Source organism: Aphis gossypii, chromosome 1 (assembly GCF_020184175.1).
Source record: "Aphis gossypii isolate Hap1 chromosome 1, ASM2018417v2, whole genome shotgun sequence".
Classification (NCBI taxonomy): domain Eukaryota; kingdom Metazoa; phylum Arthropoda; class Insecta; order Hemiptera; family Aphididae; genus Aphis; species Aphis gossypii.
This window is the reverse complement of record NC_065530.1, coordinates 56,331,187-56,347,616: the sequence shown is the minus strand read 5'-3', so window position 1 is coordinate 56,347,616 and position 16,430 is coordinate 56,331,187. Positions and strand designations below refer to the sequence as shown.

At 28.4% G+C, this 16,430-nt stretch overlaps 1 protein-coding gene across 1 annotated transcript; it reads left to right on the top strand.

Moving 5' to 3' along the window:
• The first annotated feature begins 725 nt into the window (after positions 1-725).
• On the top strand, positions 726-2,255 carry LOC126552164 (uncharacterized). The gene is made up of 4 exons (XM_050206820.1): positions 726-944; positions 1,038-1,582; positions 1,662-2,002; positions 2,089-2,255. Exons 1-4 carry the CDS (start codon positions 726-728, stop codon positions 2,253-2,255), a joined length of 1,272 nt encoding a protein of 423 aa, XP_050062777.1.
• The last annotated feature ends 14,175 nt before the right edge of the window (positions 2,256-16,430 follow it).

The window sequence follows — 16,430 nt, the reverse complement described above, 5'->3', positions numbered from 1 at the left end:
TAATTATTCAAAAATGTGATTTTATAATTATTTTAAATCTTGGTGGTACCTATTTATATGTATATATACCTATTTATCCATTTTTTATAGATTATAAATACATCAAATCAGAGTAATGAAACATATTATGAAGATCAACACAAAAATAACAGGTACAATAATGTATATATTTAGAACAAAATAATATATTTTAGATTAATACATATAATTATATAATATTGACTGAACAATTTACTCATCTTTTGTATTTCAAGAAATAAATAAAAAAATTTAAAAAAAATAATAAAAATCAAAATTATTGTATGTCATTAATAACATGTATAGCTTATATTAACCCACATATAAGAATTTTTATAAGCAAAATAATAATTCTCAAAGTAAATAGTATTAATTTTACTTTTATTATTTTAATTTCCATTAGGTTTATTTGTGGTGGTAGACGTATTGTTGATATAAATCACTTATTTAATTCGATTCAGAAAATCAACCACCCACTTTTTGGCTGCACATTTGCAGATTTAACTTTAATAAATGAAAAGAAAAATGGTTTTTATTCCGAATTTATTTTTAAATGTACGATATGCAACAAATTAGAAATCATAACCAGTGAAAGTAATGATTCTTCATCGGTGTGCATAAATACAGCAGTGGTTACAGCAGTTATGAATACTGGGCAAGGATTTTCCCAATTGGACACTTTTACAGCATTTTTAAATATGCCGAATATGTCCAATCCAAGTTACCAGAAGTATCACAATAATGTAAAAAAGCACACCGAAGATTTGGCTTTTGATGCATTGATCGATGCTGGCAAAGAAGAAGCTGCGTTAGCTATAATGGAAAATAATGTGAACGAAAAAGGAATTCCATTAATTACAGTGATAGCTGATGGCGCATGGTCGAAGAGATCTTATAAAAGTGGCTATAATGCTTTGTCTGGTGTAGTAAGTACATTCAGATATTTAAAAAATATTTTTTAGTACTTTAATTATTTATATTTAGTTACGTAATACATTATTGTTTAATTTATTATTTAGGCGTCTATCATCGGGTACAGGACCAAAAAAGTTCTTTTTATGGGTGTACGTAATAAACACTGTTCAGTCTGCCAAAAAAATGAAAATGGCGTAAAAGAATCTCCATCTCATCAGTGTTTTAAAAATTGGGATGGGACTTCTACTGCCATGGAATCCGATATAATTGTCGAGGGATTCTGTCAAAGTGTAACTATGCATAATTTAATATATAGAAAATTTGAGAAGAAAAAAAAATGTATTGCTGGACCAGATGAAGATTATGGAGCTGTAGACATTGGAATAGGTATAATTGATATGCCACTCGAAGAATACGATGCCAAAAAAAATGCATTTTTAAAAAAAATCTATTTAACCGTCGATGAAATAGTTAAGATTGAAAGAAATACTATCGGACAACAAGAAAATGACGATTGGAAAAAATTTAGAAAACAACGACTCACGGCATCAAATTTTGGCAAAGTATGTAAATTAAGACCTACTACTTCGCGAGCGAATACTGTAAAATATATTTTATATGATATTTTCCAAGGAAGTTCTTCTACTAGGTTTGTAGTTTATTTTTATTTTATTTATTTTATAATAGTAAGTGTATATATTACTAATTTTATAAAATGTTCTTCCAAGGTATGGTATTGAAAATGAATCAGTTGCCCGAAATGCATTCCAAAAAACCATAAAGGAAAAAATCGAACCATCAGGATTGTTCATTCATAAAAGTAAGCCATATCTCGCAGCGAGTCCTGACGGGTTAATAGGCAAAGACGGTATCATCGAAATAAAATGTCCTCCAAGCATAAAAGAATATACTCCAGAAGAAGCAGTAGATAAAAAAAAAATAAAATACATGATATCCGATGGTAAAAAAGTGACTCTAAAAAAAACTGATAATTATTATTATCAAGTTCAAGCGCAACTAAATATTACAGAGAGGAACTACTGTTATTTTGTTGTGTGGACTCCGAAAGGTAATTATTATATGACTATTATAATAGACGTAGGATCTAAAATATTATAATTTATACGTTCAACTTTATAAACGTCTTTATTTTAGGTTTTATAGTAGACAAAATAAAAAAAGACGTCGAATTTTGGAATTCAAAAATCGAACCGTTTGTAACGACATTTTACATGGATTCTTTATTGCCTGAAATAATTGATCCGAGATTTGACCGAGGACTACCAATTAGGTCCGGTATATCAGAAAAGAAGCTGTCTTGATGAAATTAAAAATATGATTTTCTATAATAAGTATTTGTAATATAATAAATCGATAACTATGTGAATTATCTGTCTTGTCAATACTACCTATTACATGCTGTGGCGGAAATAAAATTATTAGTAAACTATTTTACTGATAAAACATAATAATTACGCGTTCGGGGAACTCACGCACACTAATGATCAGTCACTACGCACACACTCACACAGCAAATCACAAAAATTATAGAATATTGCCTATATCCAACCCCTTGAAAACGGTCCGCTTTCAACAGCCTTAACTTTACATCAAATACAAAACTATTATGTTTGAATATTTTATTAAAGTTTATATACATTATATTCACAAAGAAGTATCAATTTTTTTTTTTTTTTTTTTGTTTGCGATGAGAAATAATAGTTCAACTATTATCGTTTCATCAGAAAACGTTATAGTTACCTACTAAGTATTAATAATTACTGTTATTGAACAACATGTGTATAGTGTATACTGTATAGTAAGTTTTAGTTAAAATCAAAAACATGCCAATTTAATTTAAACTATGTTGATTTTAACTAAAATAAATTAAACGTTTACTCTATACCTATACACAATAAAATTAATTAAATACGCCAGACACTTAAAATTAGTATGTTTACTGTACAACAATAACTTAAGTATAAAGTATAATATATAATGTTGATAAATTTTATGTTTCTTAAAACGTAGATTTGTATAAAACTGTGTAGTTTTAATATTATATGATATACCTACACACCGTGGAACGATATTTTTACGAATTCAGTGACATGAAAATTCTTAAAACAAGGATTAAAGAAATCACGTGATATTTTTATTTTAAAATCTTCATACTTAAATAGTCTACTGTTGATGACATAATATAATATAATAGTGCAACACACAAAATTGATATATTAGTATTATTATGTTTGCAGTGTACTGTATAATTAGAGTCATATATAATTGTATTAATAAAATATAAATCTTCAATAATAATTTGGTTAACAATACATAATAATAATTACAATAAATTAAAACTTTGTGGTTTGTCGTTTGATAACAGTATTCAAGCGGATTTGAATTGCATTATCAGGTATGCAAAGGTTGACAAGTTAATGAAAATAATTAACTGTGGCTAGTTAAGTTAATTCAATTAAATTGTCTTCAGTTACAGTTTAAAAGTTAACAAAAAGAAAAAATTAACTAGATAAGTTAAAAGTTAATATAAATCATAATATTCATAAGTCATAAATTGCACTATTATTTTGATTTGTACAAATATTTACTAAGACGCTTAGCACTGTGTAAACATAAAATTTAAAATTACTTTTATAGTATATACTACATTGTTACTAGAAACTTATAGGCTACATTTATACATAAAAAAAATTAATTAAAAAAAAATTAACTGTACAATAATGATAATTAAGTGTAAAAATCTTAGTTAGAACAATATAAAATTTAACTGAATAAGTTGATAAGTTTAAAACAAAAATAACTGACTAGTTAAGTTAATGCCCACCATTGCAGGTATGAATTTCTGAATAGTTAGAATATAGGTAAAGGGCTTTACTATAGGTAAAGTATGCGTGTTTGATATTGTACGAACAATGATGGGCCGGAGTTGTCACAGAACAAACCATTAGTAACCATGATAATTGAAACTGTCTTATTATTAGACAAAATATTAATATAACAATACGATACTTATGTTTTTAATATTTTGATTGCATATTGAATTTTTCTTGAAAAAGCATTTGATAATTTGACGAAAAATTTTGGAGGGAGAAAATCCACCTCGCATAAAGGCAGTTGTCTCCTCTGCATCTCTTATTTAACACGTCACTATTCATTATAATTTATAACTTAGATAAAATAATTTATAAATTATTTTATCATTTCGACGATAATTTAACCCAAAATCATCTATTAGCTATTTTACTCGGAAACTTAATTATATAACTCAATATGCTTTGCGCCCATCCCAATAATATGAAATCTACAATTTATTGAAACTCTCAAAATACAACACAACTTTAATAGTCTAAGTAATTTATCGGTATACCTAGTTATTTCTATGTCTGTCGAAAATTCGCATTTGTGTACAATATTATACATATTGTGGTAGTGTATTGGAAAATTATTCGATTATATTTGTTTTCGCAGCGACAACGTGTACTTACATAATAATTATATACTACCTTTACAATATAACAATATGCAGTGCAAACTTATGAACTTCTTGACAGAGCGTTATGTTCGACTTCATATAAAAATAATGTAAAAATTAAATAATTGATCTACCAGAACAAAATGACGAGTGAATTAGTTGGTATTATTGGTACCAATAAAATTTGCTGATACTATATTATCGTATTAAAATATTTATTATGTGTATACTTGTTAATAAATATCGATAATTCATTATAGTACCTTCGTCAATACTTATGAATCAATTTTGTCGTAACACTTACATATTGACGTAAAATAAATTATTGTCTAACGAACAATTATATAATTGTATTGTTATATTGCTTAAATTAATATTAATTATTTTTATAATTTCTAAATAATTATTTTATTTTTTAAATGGATCTAAATTCCCAAGTATTATATAGGTATATAATAAACAACTGTCATAATTTGAATCTCATTTTTCAGACATTCCAATAGGGTCATTATGCATATTTTATATTAAAAATTTTGATAAATTCCATAGTCACTAAGTTAAGATTTCGCTAATATTTACTAAATAACATTTAAAGAGTAAAGTTTAAAGTATATGGTTACTATAATAATTACTAATTAATTTACTTTAATTGAATTGTTATATTATACTTATAAATACTATATATTTTAGTCATGAGTAAAACCCGGAAATACATCATAGTATAACATAATTACCTATCAAATACTCATCATTTCCGGTTTAACCCACAATATTGTTATTCTATTATACTGTAATAATACATAAACAAGATAGAAAAGTATTGAAATCATGGTGTGTTTGGCTTCACGTCTAACAGCCAATCAGAATGTATTATCGACTATATTTTATTATATATTTTGACTACGTAGGTATGCACTTCTTTTCATTACCAAAATAATTGTTTTAAATAAATGACACGTACCTATATGATACTACCATCGTTTTAAGTCGTCAATATCCAATCTTAATGAGCTTATAGATCTCATATGCCGTTAAAATTCAAAACTCGCCACATAGGAATTGCAGTAAAATAAAACTGAATTTAACAATATTAGGCTAATAACAAAACTCGTCTGTCATCGGAAAACTAAGAAATTCCAATAATCTAACGTCTATTTCTGAAACAGTTAAATAATGTATAATACTATAATATATAATATTATAAACAACTTTAGTTTGGATAGGTTAAAGTTAACTTTTTTTTAATATTGTTCAATTGTATTTCTATAAAGATACAAATAATTAAATATTTTATATTAAATTAAATAAAAAAAACTAACATTTCGCAATATTAGGTAAGAAATATTCAAACAAAAAGTTCTTTTTTAGTTAAAAAATGTATATTGTCTTTAAACATTAAAAAACAAATTGAAATCGATAAACTATAAAATAGTATTTATAGGGATAATCATTGCGTTTCTTAATACTAGTATTTCCAAGCTTAATTAAATAAGGTATTTATGTGCCAATTAGGTAAGGGATCCACATAATAATTTAAAATTAATGTTTAAAGACGACAATATATATTATTTTTTTTACAAACGAAACATAGTAACAAAATAACTTAATATTTGATTTTATATGTATATAAGAAGGAACTTAGATAAGTATTATAGTTTAGATTCCAAGTGGAACAATGAATGTATTGGTTTTACAATAATTACGTGTGTTCTTAATTTAAATTTACTTTATATGTCCGTGGTTGCGTTTTGGAAAAATAAAAATACTTCAATCTTCAACGTTGACAACTGTTTTTATTGAAAATTAAATCCAGTTTGTGCTTTGAGGAGTTCAAAAGTTATGTCCAGAACTTATGAAAATAAACGATGGAAACTAAAAAAATGATGGGTTAATCTAAACATTTTCTAGAGAAGTCGTAAGTATTAAAATATTTAAAATTTTTCTTAACTCTTTATTAAAAATTAGAATTTAGAATTACTAAAATATTTCCAATACAATTAAACTAATTTCAAAATATTTTTTATCACGATGTTATTCACTACATTCTAAAGCCACGTCCAGACCAGGATAATATATATTATATTTGTTGAAAACATACTTTCCTGACAATATCGTTGACATTCAATTACGTTTCCGCTTATTATGAGCAATCAAAGATACTATATTATGACGGCTGTATATTATGTTTTCGACAAATGCATCCTAAATATATACTCGCCAATCTACATCAGTATTGGCTATTAGATTATTAGTTGATAATAATTAATAATCAACAACAACAATTGATATAGGTACCTAATTTTATATTTTTATAATATGAAATTGTATTAGTTATTATCACGAATTAAAATATATAATATATATAACATACCTAAATATATTATATTTTAATTCGTGGTTATTATTTCTAATAGATTACTAATTATATTGATAAACTTTGATCTAATCAATTTCTATGAATAAACCATTATGCTGACTGTGTGTTGTAAAACTCCGGAGATCGCCAAGTGTCAACATCGCATCGCACTGTATACGATGTACACCTAATACACGGGACGATAGCGCTTATTATATAATAATATTAATAAAAATAATAAAAACGTGCTATATTCGTATATTCACACTTACCATTTTAGTTCAAATAATAATAATTAGAAGACGAGAGAGTGTATATTATAAAGGGACGCACGTTCAGCCTTTCTCCAAAACCCATGTGATAGTTATATCTATCAATCTTGCGTATCGTTTTGATTACACGTACTGCAGCGTACTAGGTAGTAGGTACACACACGTGGATTAGGTAATTCGTAACGATTGTGATTCATAGAGCAATATTACAGTGTATAAATACGACTTTACAACACGAGGAAGAAGGAAGCAACTCGGACTCGGAACGACTTACTAGAGATACATGATAATAATATGATATTTATAAACGTTTATTGTGTTATATACTTATACGAAAATCGTAATCCGACGGATCGAAAAAACCAAATTAGATACGTTTTCGTTTTGCGTTTACCGCTGTTAAATAATAATAAAGAAATCGGGCGGAAAAACATGACACGTTCGTCAAACACGGTTATTAAAAATACAGAATTCGAAAAACTCCATCTGTTTATTTTTCTTCTTGTCGACACAAAAGGAGTAAGTACTTAAATTTAAGTTTATTATTACCGTCCGATAGCCACAACTGTCACGCACAATTCGACTAAAACATCTTTAGGCGTAGGTTTATTATAGCCATCGATACTGTCCGAATAAAAGTTTGACGAATTTTCTACACGAACTGTTAAATACGTTTTTGTAGCATTCCCGTCTTTTGACCCCGAGAACAATATAAACATCATGATAATATTTTGGTACATACCGAAAATTATGATGACGGTCGGCGTTTTGTTCGTTAATAAAACTCATAATAATTGTACATAGTACACATCATACTATTAGAATATACGATCCGAGCACTTAGACGTAAGTCGTCATCGCACCAAGTCTATAAATACAATATCATAATATACATGTTACGCGGTGTGAGCTGAGACAACTGAGACGTCGTACTCGCTCATATTATTAATAATATTATTATATGATAATCACACGAAATTCGTATATTCCGAGAGCGTAAAAAAAAAAAACACGGTCGTGTGGCGGCCAAATTATGTTTAATAATAATAATACAGTCGACGAGTCGTACGCGTTTCAGGTGCTTCCAGTTAATTGGAAACCGTCAGCGCGAGGACGAAACATATATACATACGTATTATAATATATAATATTATGTATATGTATATCATATTATGAAGTAATAATATAATAATAGTGTGTGTATAAAGACTGCCGCCGCCGCCACCGGGTCGTGTACTCGTGTCACATCCGTTGATGATTTATCAGACTTTTGGAATTCCGTGGCGGGGCCCAACCTCGGCCGCACATAACATAATATATAAAATATAATAATAACATATATAACGCACATAAATTTTTTTGACTCGTTCCTCCGCGGTCCTCGTCGTTGTCGATCCAGCTCGAACGCCGTCGTTGTCGTCGTCGACGTCGTCTTCTCCTTTTTCTTCATCATCTCCTTCTACACTTCAACTCAGTTCTCGGTCGTCGCTGTCGTCTTCCCCCCCCCCAACCTCCGCGCGCACTCTTATAATATACGTACGGGTTACAGATGATGATAATATATAGGTGCACTCCCTCTTCGCTGGTGAACGCGCGCACGCACACGACCGCGGTATAGTGGACCTATAAATTATATTCTTTCGGTGCGCGAGAGCCATTCTACCCGCCGCCGCCACCACCGCCTTCGTTGTTTTTGACGGATTCGAATCGGAGTTGTCCGGGGATTCGATCGTGAATGGTGATAAAATATATATGCATGCGTGTGTGTGTGTGCTTCTCGCTCACACAAATAATAATAATAATAATAATATAATGATAACGCCGAACAATTAATTGTGTCGACCGCCGCCGCGTGATTTACTACGACCGGTTGCCCGGCAGCTTTCGTCTTCGGAATCTGTAAAACGAAATAAATAACGTCGTCGTCGGGACGAAAACCGAATACAATATTATGCTATATACAATACATTATATTATTATCATTTTGAGAATAATACATTAATACCCGACCGTCCTGCATCTGCTCTCCGTCTCGTATTCGTCTCGTCTGCCGGAGACTGCGACCGTTTACTATGTTATAGGTATTAAAATATACTGTAACAGCCGCACGATTTTTGAAATTTTCAATGAATTACCATAGCGTTTATCTATTTTTTTTTTTTTTTAACGTTTTATCATTTACCTTTATTGGCTTTATTCTCAGGGTGTGTAAACGGACGAGGATTCGGTGATATTATTTCACAAAGTGAATTGTGCACTTTTATATGTATAGTATTGTATTGCAATATGTTTCATAATTTTAACTTTCAAAGTTAACGCTAAATATCTTATAATTTTTTAATTAACTACTTTAAATGACTAAACAACCTAGCTTTTTCCAGCTATTATATGTTAAAATTAAAAATGTTTTTGATACTTATTATTGGTGTTAATGGTTTTATTTTTTTATTAGTAGCAATAATCTAGTATTATAATAATAGCAGCATTATGTGATAACTATGATACTATAATATTTGTTAGGTGTGTTCATTGATAAAATAATATTAGGTATATTTTAATAGGCACAAAATACTATTTATATTGCCCGCGTACTGATTAAAAAAATTGATTACATAACTTGTTTTTAATTTCGAACTTCATTTATTATTTGTTAACGATTAACTTCTAACTTAATACTATTGTGTTCGTTTAACTTAAATTTAATTATTCTTATTAGTTTGTGCACCTTTGCACAATCTATTATCAAGACGATCGGACTCGAAAGTGGTTCCAAATTTGGAACAACGTCAAATCGTGTACGACGTGCTCTCTGTACAATAATAATATATTATACTGTCGTTACCATTAAACACGTGCTACCTATAACACAAAATTCACATGTGTATATCGTATTATAATAATTTATGTCAATCATTCGTTAAAGCGGAACGGCGACGTTAATCCGTCCCTTGCGAAAACCACTCCGTATACCAAACTGTACCCCAATAAACATTCGTCGTTTTCACTGGAATATATTATTATATAAAATTATTATAATATAGTTCTTGTACAAAATATAGTGTGTTTCTTCAGTCGCCGACGAGTTTATCAGGATATTACACTATGTAAACTTATATAAAGTACTGATAACTACAGTAATAATATAAAAGTTACGTAGTGTTATAATGCACACTTGCACATGCATATGTGTGTGTGAGTGTGTATTGATGGCCGTTAAAAATAAAATTTGTTGCGGGCTATCGATCATGTGATTTGATTATATTATAATATATATATATATAATAAAAAACCACGTTAAAATGTGTTTTCGAGTTTAAAACGTAATTATTATTATTTATTGTTATTATATTCGCCGAGACTGAATTACGACTAGTCGTCTAATGGCACGTTTCTAGCGGTCTGAATTTTAATAATGACAAACATAATATTAAACCACTACCGCCGTCACTGTTCAAAATTTATTATGGGTGAAAGATCTATGGCGGGAGTGTATATTATTATATTTTATAAAACCTACGACGGATAACGAATAATAAAAATAAAATTATTCGCAAACAGCAGTTTGCGTGTGCGTGTGTGAGTGTGAAATTCGGATCAGAAATCGGTCGTCCGACTCGAAATCTAGACTTAAGAGTACCTTACCTCCTCTGGACGATCCGCTGCTTCTTATAATAGTTGGGAACAAAATCAACACTTCACAAACCTATATATTTTTATTTTTATCAAGTAGTTAAAGATTTTAGCTTCTAATAATATAGCAGTCCTAGCGACACAGGAGTTATTATTTTAACAGGTGATGTATATTTTAATTAAAATAAATTTGATGGATTACTGGTTTCGGTTACAAAACGGAAAATATTTAATTTACCTAAAATAAAGTCATATAATACTATATTTTTATTTTTTATGAAATAATTTTGAATTATTTTCAAACCAAAATAAAATTGAGCGATTTTATACCGATAGTTTTATCGAATTTCAGGTCCCAGTTATAAATCAAAATTTCTTTTATTATTACAGTTATTCGTTAAAATATTATGATGGGTTACATTCGGATCACGTTTTATTATGGTTACAGCTTATACAATCCAAGGTTAAAGTTTTAAACCATACTAGCTGTACTTAAAGGCGCTGTTCAACTTCTGCATAATTGTTCAATTCGTGTTTTTGACCCTATTCATACCACAGATTACCGTGAAGTTGAAATATTACAACTCGATCGACGTGTGGTTACAGCGTTTACCAATTACCCCTTGTAAAACAACTATGACCAATATCAAACATAATATTACGAGTATACCAAACTTGTATTACTTGCAAAACCACGAAATGCGAATAGTAAGTGACACAGTGGTAAAGTCGTTAAATGCAGTACCTACACATTTTATTCAATTCCATTGAGATACCTGCTTATTATTATCATTATTATTACCTATTAACAAATTAACTACTTTAAGTTATATGTTAGTACCTATATAACTTAAATGGCTCGACAATATATTATTATGTATAAGATACTTCTCAATTAACTTATCAATTAAGCCAACCAGTAAATGGTTAAAAAAAATTAAAAAATATGCAATCGGTTTATTCGGTATATCGGTCTATATTATATTATTAGATATAAAATTATGAGTGTTTGTGTAGATTGACAGGTTTCATTAAATCATAATAACGATAATACTTAAACACGTGTTGTGTATTAGAATCGCCTATTATATGCGAACGGATTATTGTATTAATTAATTATTTTATTGTCAACGCCGTAATATAACGTTGACGGTAAATGCTCATCAATAAATACATTATACATATATTTTATACATTCATTTCAACATGAAACTGCGCATCGATTAATATTGTGAATATACGATTTCAACTGGTTTTACGTTTTATTATTATTATTATTATTTATATAATATATCGACAGGTATTTCGAATAAATAATTTCCTGCGGAATGGCGTTTTCAAAAACCGTCATACGTTTTTAATCCCGGATTTTTGATCGACCAAACGTTTCTACCGGTTCATATTATTATTATACATGGGTAAGTATATAAATCTCAATCATTTTATCGGTGTTTTTACGGGTTATCGAAATGCATAAAATTATATTAGAGTGGGTGCTATATAATTTCTCATTTGGCGTTTATTATACCTATTATATTATGCTCAAACACAACTGGCACTGTATATATATATATATATGTATTATACTCACGCACACGCTTGCACACTGCAACGTATTATTAATATTACGTGCACAAAAGAGAGCCAGTGTATTCCGCACGCAGTAGATTTTCCAAGATTCGTGTCATAATAATAATATAATGGCACTGGTTTTAATTCGTCCACAAATATACGGAGTGATCCGTTTAACTGACTGGTCACACTATTAAGTAATCTAAGCCAATCTTTATATTTTTGAAAAAAAAACTGGTCTGTTTTAATTATATACTTAGAAGTTTTATTAGAAGTTATTTACCTATATAAGGGATAAGGCTATAAACCAAACTACATTAGAATAAAACATAAGCAATAAATATTATTTTTACTTTTCAATTTTTCTAGTGACAACTTTTATTTCATGATCAGAATCACAATATATACTTTTGTAATTATAACTGTTATAGAAAAAATTCAAATTACCTAAATAAAAATCTATTATTTTCAAAAACAAAAATGTGAACTAGGAAAATTTTTAATTATTACATCCAGTTAAATGAATTATTCTGTATAATATTATAACTCATAAGTGCAATAAAAAATACATATTATATAGTATAAGCGACGATCAGTGAACTAATTTTTGCAGTAACAAAAATAATAATATGACATTATACAGTTTTGTGTAAAGATTAACTGGTTATAAACTAAACAAAACAAAAAACAATTATGTAGGCGTGGAATAATAATATACAAGCAACACTAAATTGTCTTAAAAGTAAATAATAATATTATATATCTCCATTTAAACATCAAAGTGTTCTATATCATTAAATCAGGTATAAAAGAGACTTTTCCAGCAAAACTTTTGTAATCTCCCTGTGAGAGTGAACTCAGAAGCCTCAAATACATACTGCTTAGAAGCTTACAAGTAATACTAGTACAAGTCTTATTCTAGGTGGTAGATACTCAAACGTCGTGATGATATTAACGAAGTCGACACAACCTTGGATTTTTCCAAAGAAGAAAAAACTTGTAGAAACGTGTATACGGTAGAAAAAGTAACGATAAATTACTCGCATGAATCTACCTATGTTATAATAATTATACAAAACGTTTGGTACATATTATTATTACATATATATTTATACACATACAACATAATAATATAATTCGTGTAAATCTGCATGTATCATACCCGCAGTGAAGAATTAAACGTGAATTGGCTAAAATCTCTTGACTGGATTAAATTAGACCAGATACATTATGCATTAAAAGTTAAAACCCTTTAGTTTTTGTTAAATATATAAAGAAAATTTTTTTATTATTTGGACTTCGACAACAAAGGCCATTGGCGTACAAGACTATTATAAACATAACAAAATAAGTAGACAAACAAAAAAATAGTATAAGATAAAAAACAAAAAAATTATAAAACATAAAATTATTCAATAAGCTTATTCATAATAATCTGTTTGTTATATTTTAGTTCAGTCATTTTCGTATGATTCCCGCTAGTAATGACCAAAGGTCGTTATAGTAATTAGATTCACCCCACATATATTGAACGCCTAACACGTCGTCTTTGGATATTTATGGGTGACGACCTCATTTCTGGAGTATGTGAAGTTGATTTCTACAAGTTTGCCTACACACTTAATGAAAATAATAATAATATGACATAAAATCATGTGTTACCTTATCAAACTAAACCAATTGAAACGAAAAAACTAAAAAGATTTACATAGTAATAATATAAATACAACAGTGGTTCCTAATCAAACAGCTGTATACTAATAATGAATATAATATATCTACTAATTAAGTATCGCAGTTATGGGTTAATTTATAACTCAACGATTGTCGCGTCAGATGTATTCGTAAATAATAAGTAATAACACATATTATGTTACGTTCGTTATTTTCCATTCAAACGCTCTCGATCCTGCGGATTCGTGTCATTAATTATTATTTAAAAACACGCTTAATTTATGATTTATCGCACCCCATAATATTATTATTATCGCTATATTGTGTAAGCAGGTAGGTATGTGGTCGATGTATCGCGGAATAATTGCGTGAAACGTCGCGTCGTTCGCCTTTGATTTGGAAACTGATACGACTCGCAATGTGTGCAATAACGTAGGTACCGCTACATAATTTATATAATAATATAATATATACCTAAAGGCTGAACAATACGATCAACCCGACCGCTATTGGAACACTTTCGTTTTGTGTAACTCTCTCGTTCGTACAATAAATTAAAGGTTTTTGATGAGTGTGTGCGTGCTTGTGTATTTATGTACAGGGTTGAATGAGTAATTCGTCGCATTTGTGTGGAAAAAAAATGCTTAACATTCAAGTTAACAGTCCTTCATCGTTATAAAACATATTATAGTCGTGATAAAACATATGATACGTATTGTGTTACTAGCGGGCCTGATTTGCACACTACACGATTTATTTTTTTACAATGTTTTATATTTTGCTTTAAATTTGTATTAGCTTAAAATTTCACCCAGCATAACAATGTATCGACAATCTCAATGATCTTAAAAATACAATTTTAAAAATTCCTTTTATATTTTATACTTCATATTAATTGTTTTTATTTAATTTTTAAATATAATTCCCAGTTTTAATAATTCGTAAAAATAATTTTATTTATAGGCCATTTCTTACGTTTAAAAACAATAATTTTTGTTGAAAACTTAATTGTCCACCCAAGAACTATTTCATTTAGGATTTGGCTCGTCATCTTTTTAAAATTGTATGCCCCATAATTTATTTTAAACCTTGGGGATATTTCACATGCTATTTATAAATAAAATGAGTATACAATTTATTCTTGATATTTAGTTTTCTGAGAGTGAAGCTTCTATTTTGTATTAAGTATTATTTAATGATTTTATAAAATAAATAGTTTTCTTGTGTATATTAAATTATTTTTTACTGTTTCTAAAATGATAATCGATTATTGTTTTTTTTTTTTTTTTGACTAAAAATATTTACTTGATTTAAAGATTAAAATTAAGCAAATATTATCAGAAATGATTAACTGTTTCAGTATTACTCATTACACTATGTAATAGAAAATTTAAGTCTGAAAGTCCCGGCTAATTGTATACATTTTTTAGCTAAATAAATTGTTGCACACACTCTATACAAGTAATGAGAATCTGAAAAATAAATAAAAAATATAGACCTTTGTAAATAAAATAATATATTTTAATTTTACTGTAATAATAATGACAAGTATAAATTTACAATTTATAATTTTTTTTGAAATAAAAACCAACTTTGTCAAAATGATGTTTTTGGTGTAATATATACGATACACGAATATAGATATAGTGGAAAATTGTTAACTATATAAGTACAATGATTATTATAGATACACTAATTGAAACCTATATAGTAGAAGTTAGATTCAGTTTCTAACTTATATTTATTAGATGAGTTTTTATATCTTATAGATAATACTTACGACAGTGTAATTGTATAGATTTTTTGGAACTATAAGAGGATTCAGAAATTTTGCATCACTTTTACCATTATCAAATCACTGGAACAATCGTTTTAAAGTACAGAGACCAACAGCTAGAGGGACTGTTTTTGATCACTATTGGCAATTAGCCTACCATTGGACACCACCTGCAGTCTACAAGTATTACAGTGGTCAATGGCCGGAAAGTTTAGAAATCCCATATCTGCATTTACAGTTTTTATGCGTGGACATCACTAATTACCTTGATGAAATATGACAAAACGACTACCAAATTTGTCTTAATGAGTGGGTGATATATTACACTGAAATAGAATTCAGGTCAGTAATGATCGATTATTTATATAGTAATTTTACATGAAAAGGGATACTCTTATTGCCGGCACAATACCCAACCAGAGCATACATACTGAGATACATAATATAAGCCACAATTTTACCAGTTTCAATAATTTAGTTATATTGTCGATTTGATAAACTTGATTGACTAATTGACTTTAAAATCTCCGATCTTGAAAATAAGCAATAAGTATAATATATAGTTAAAAGTTTAAAGCTGTCGCGTTTACGCGTTTCAAATAACCCGGTAATGGTAATAAGCAACACTACTAATCAGCTTTATTTTGGCTATAAAATAATAACCGTAAAAATTGAAACAATTAAAAGCCCAATTAAATGCATACTAAAAATATTATCTGTCGT

Coding starts and splice junctions, on each gene's coding strand:
- LOC126552164 (XM_050206820.1), top strand. CDS start 726: ATGTCCAATCCAAGTTACCAGAAGTATCACAATAATGTAAAAAAGCAC. Junction 1,583..1,661: donor CAAGGAAGTTCTTCTACTAG/GTTTGTAGTTTA, acceptor TGTTCTTCCAAG/GTATGGTATTGAAAATGAAT. Junction 2,003..2,088: donor TGTTGTGTGGACTCCGAAAG/GTAATTATTATA, acceptor TCTTTATTTTAG/GTTTTATAGTAGACAAAATA.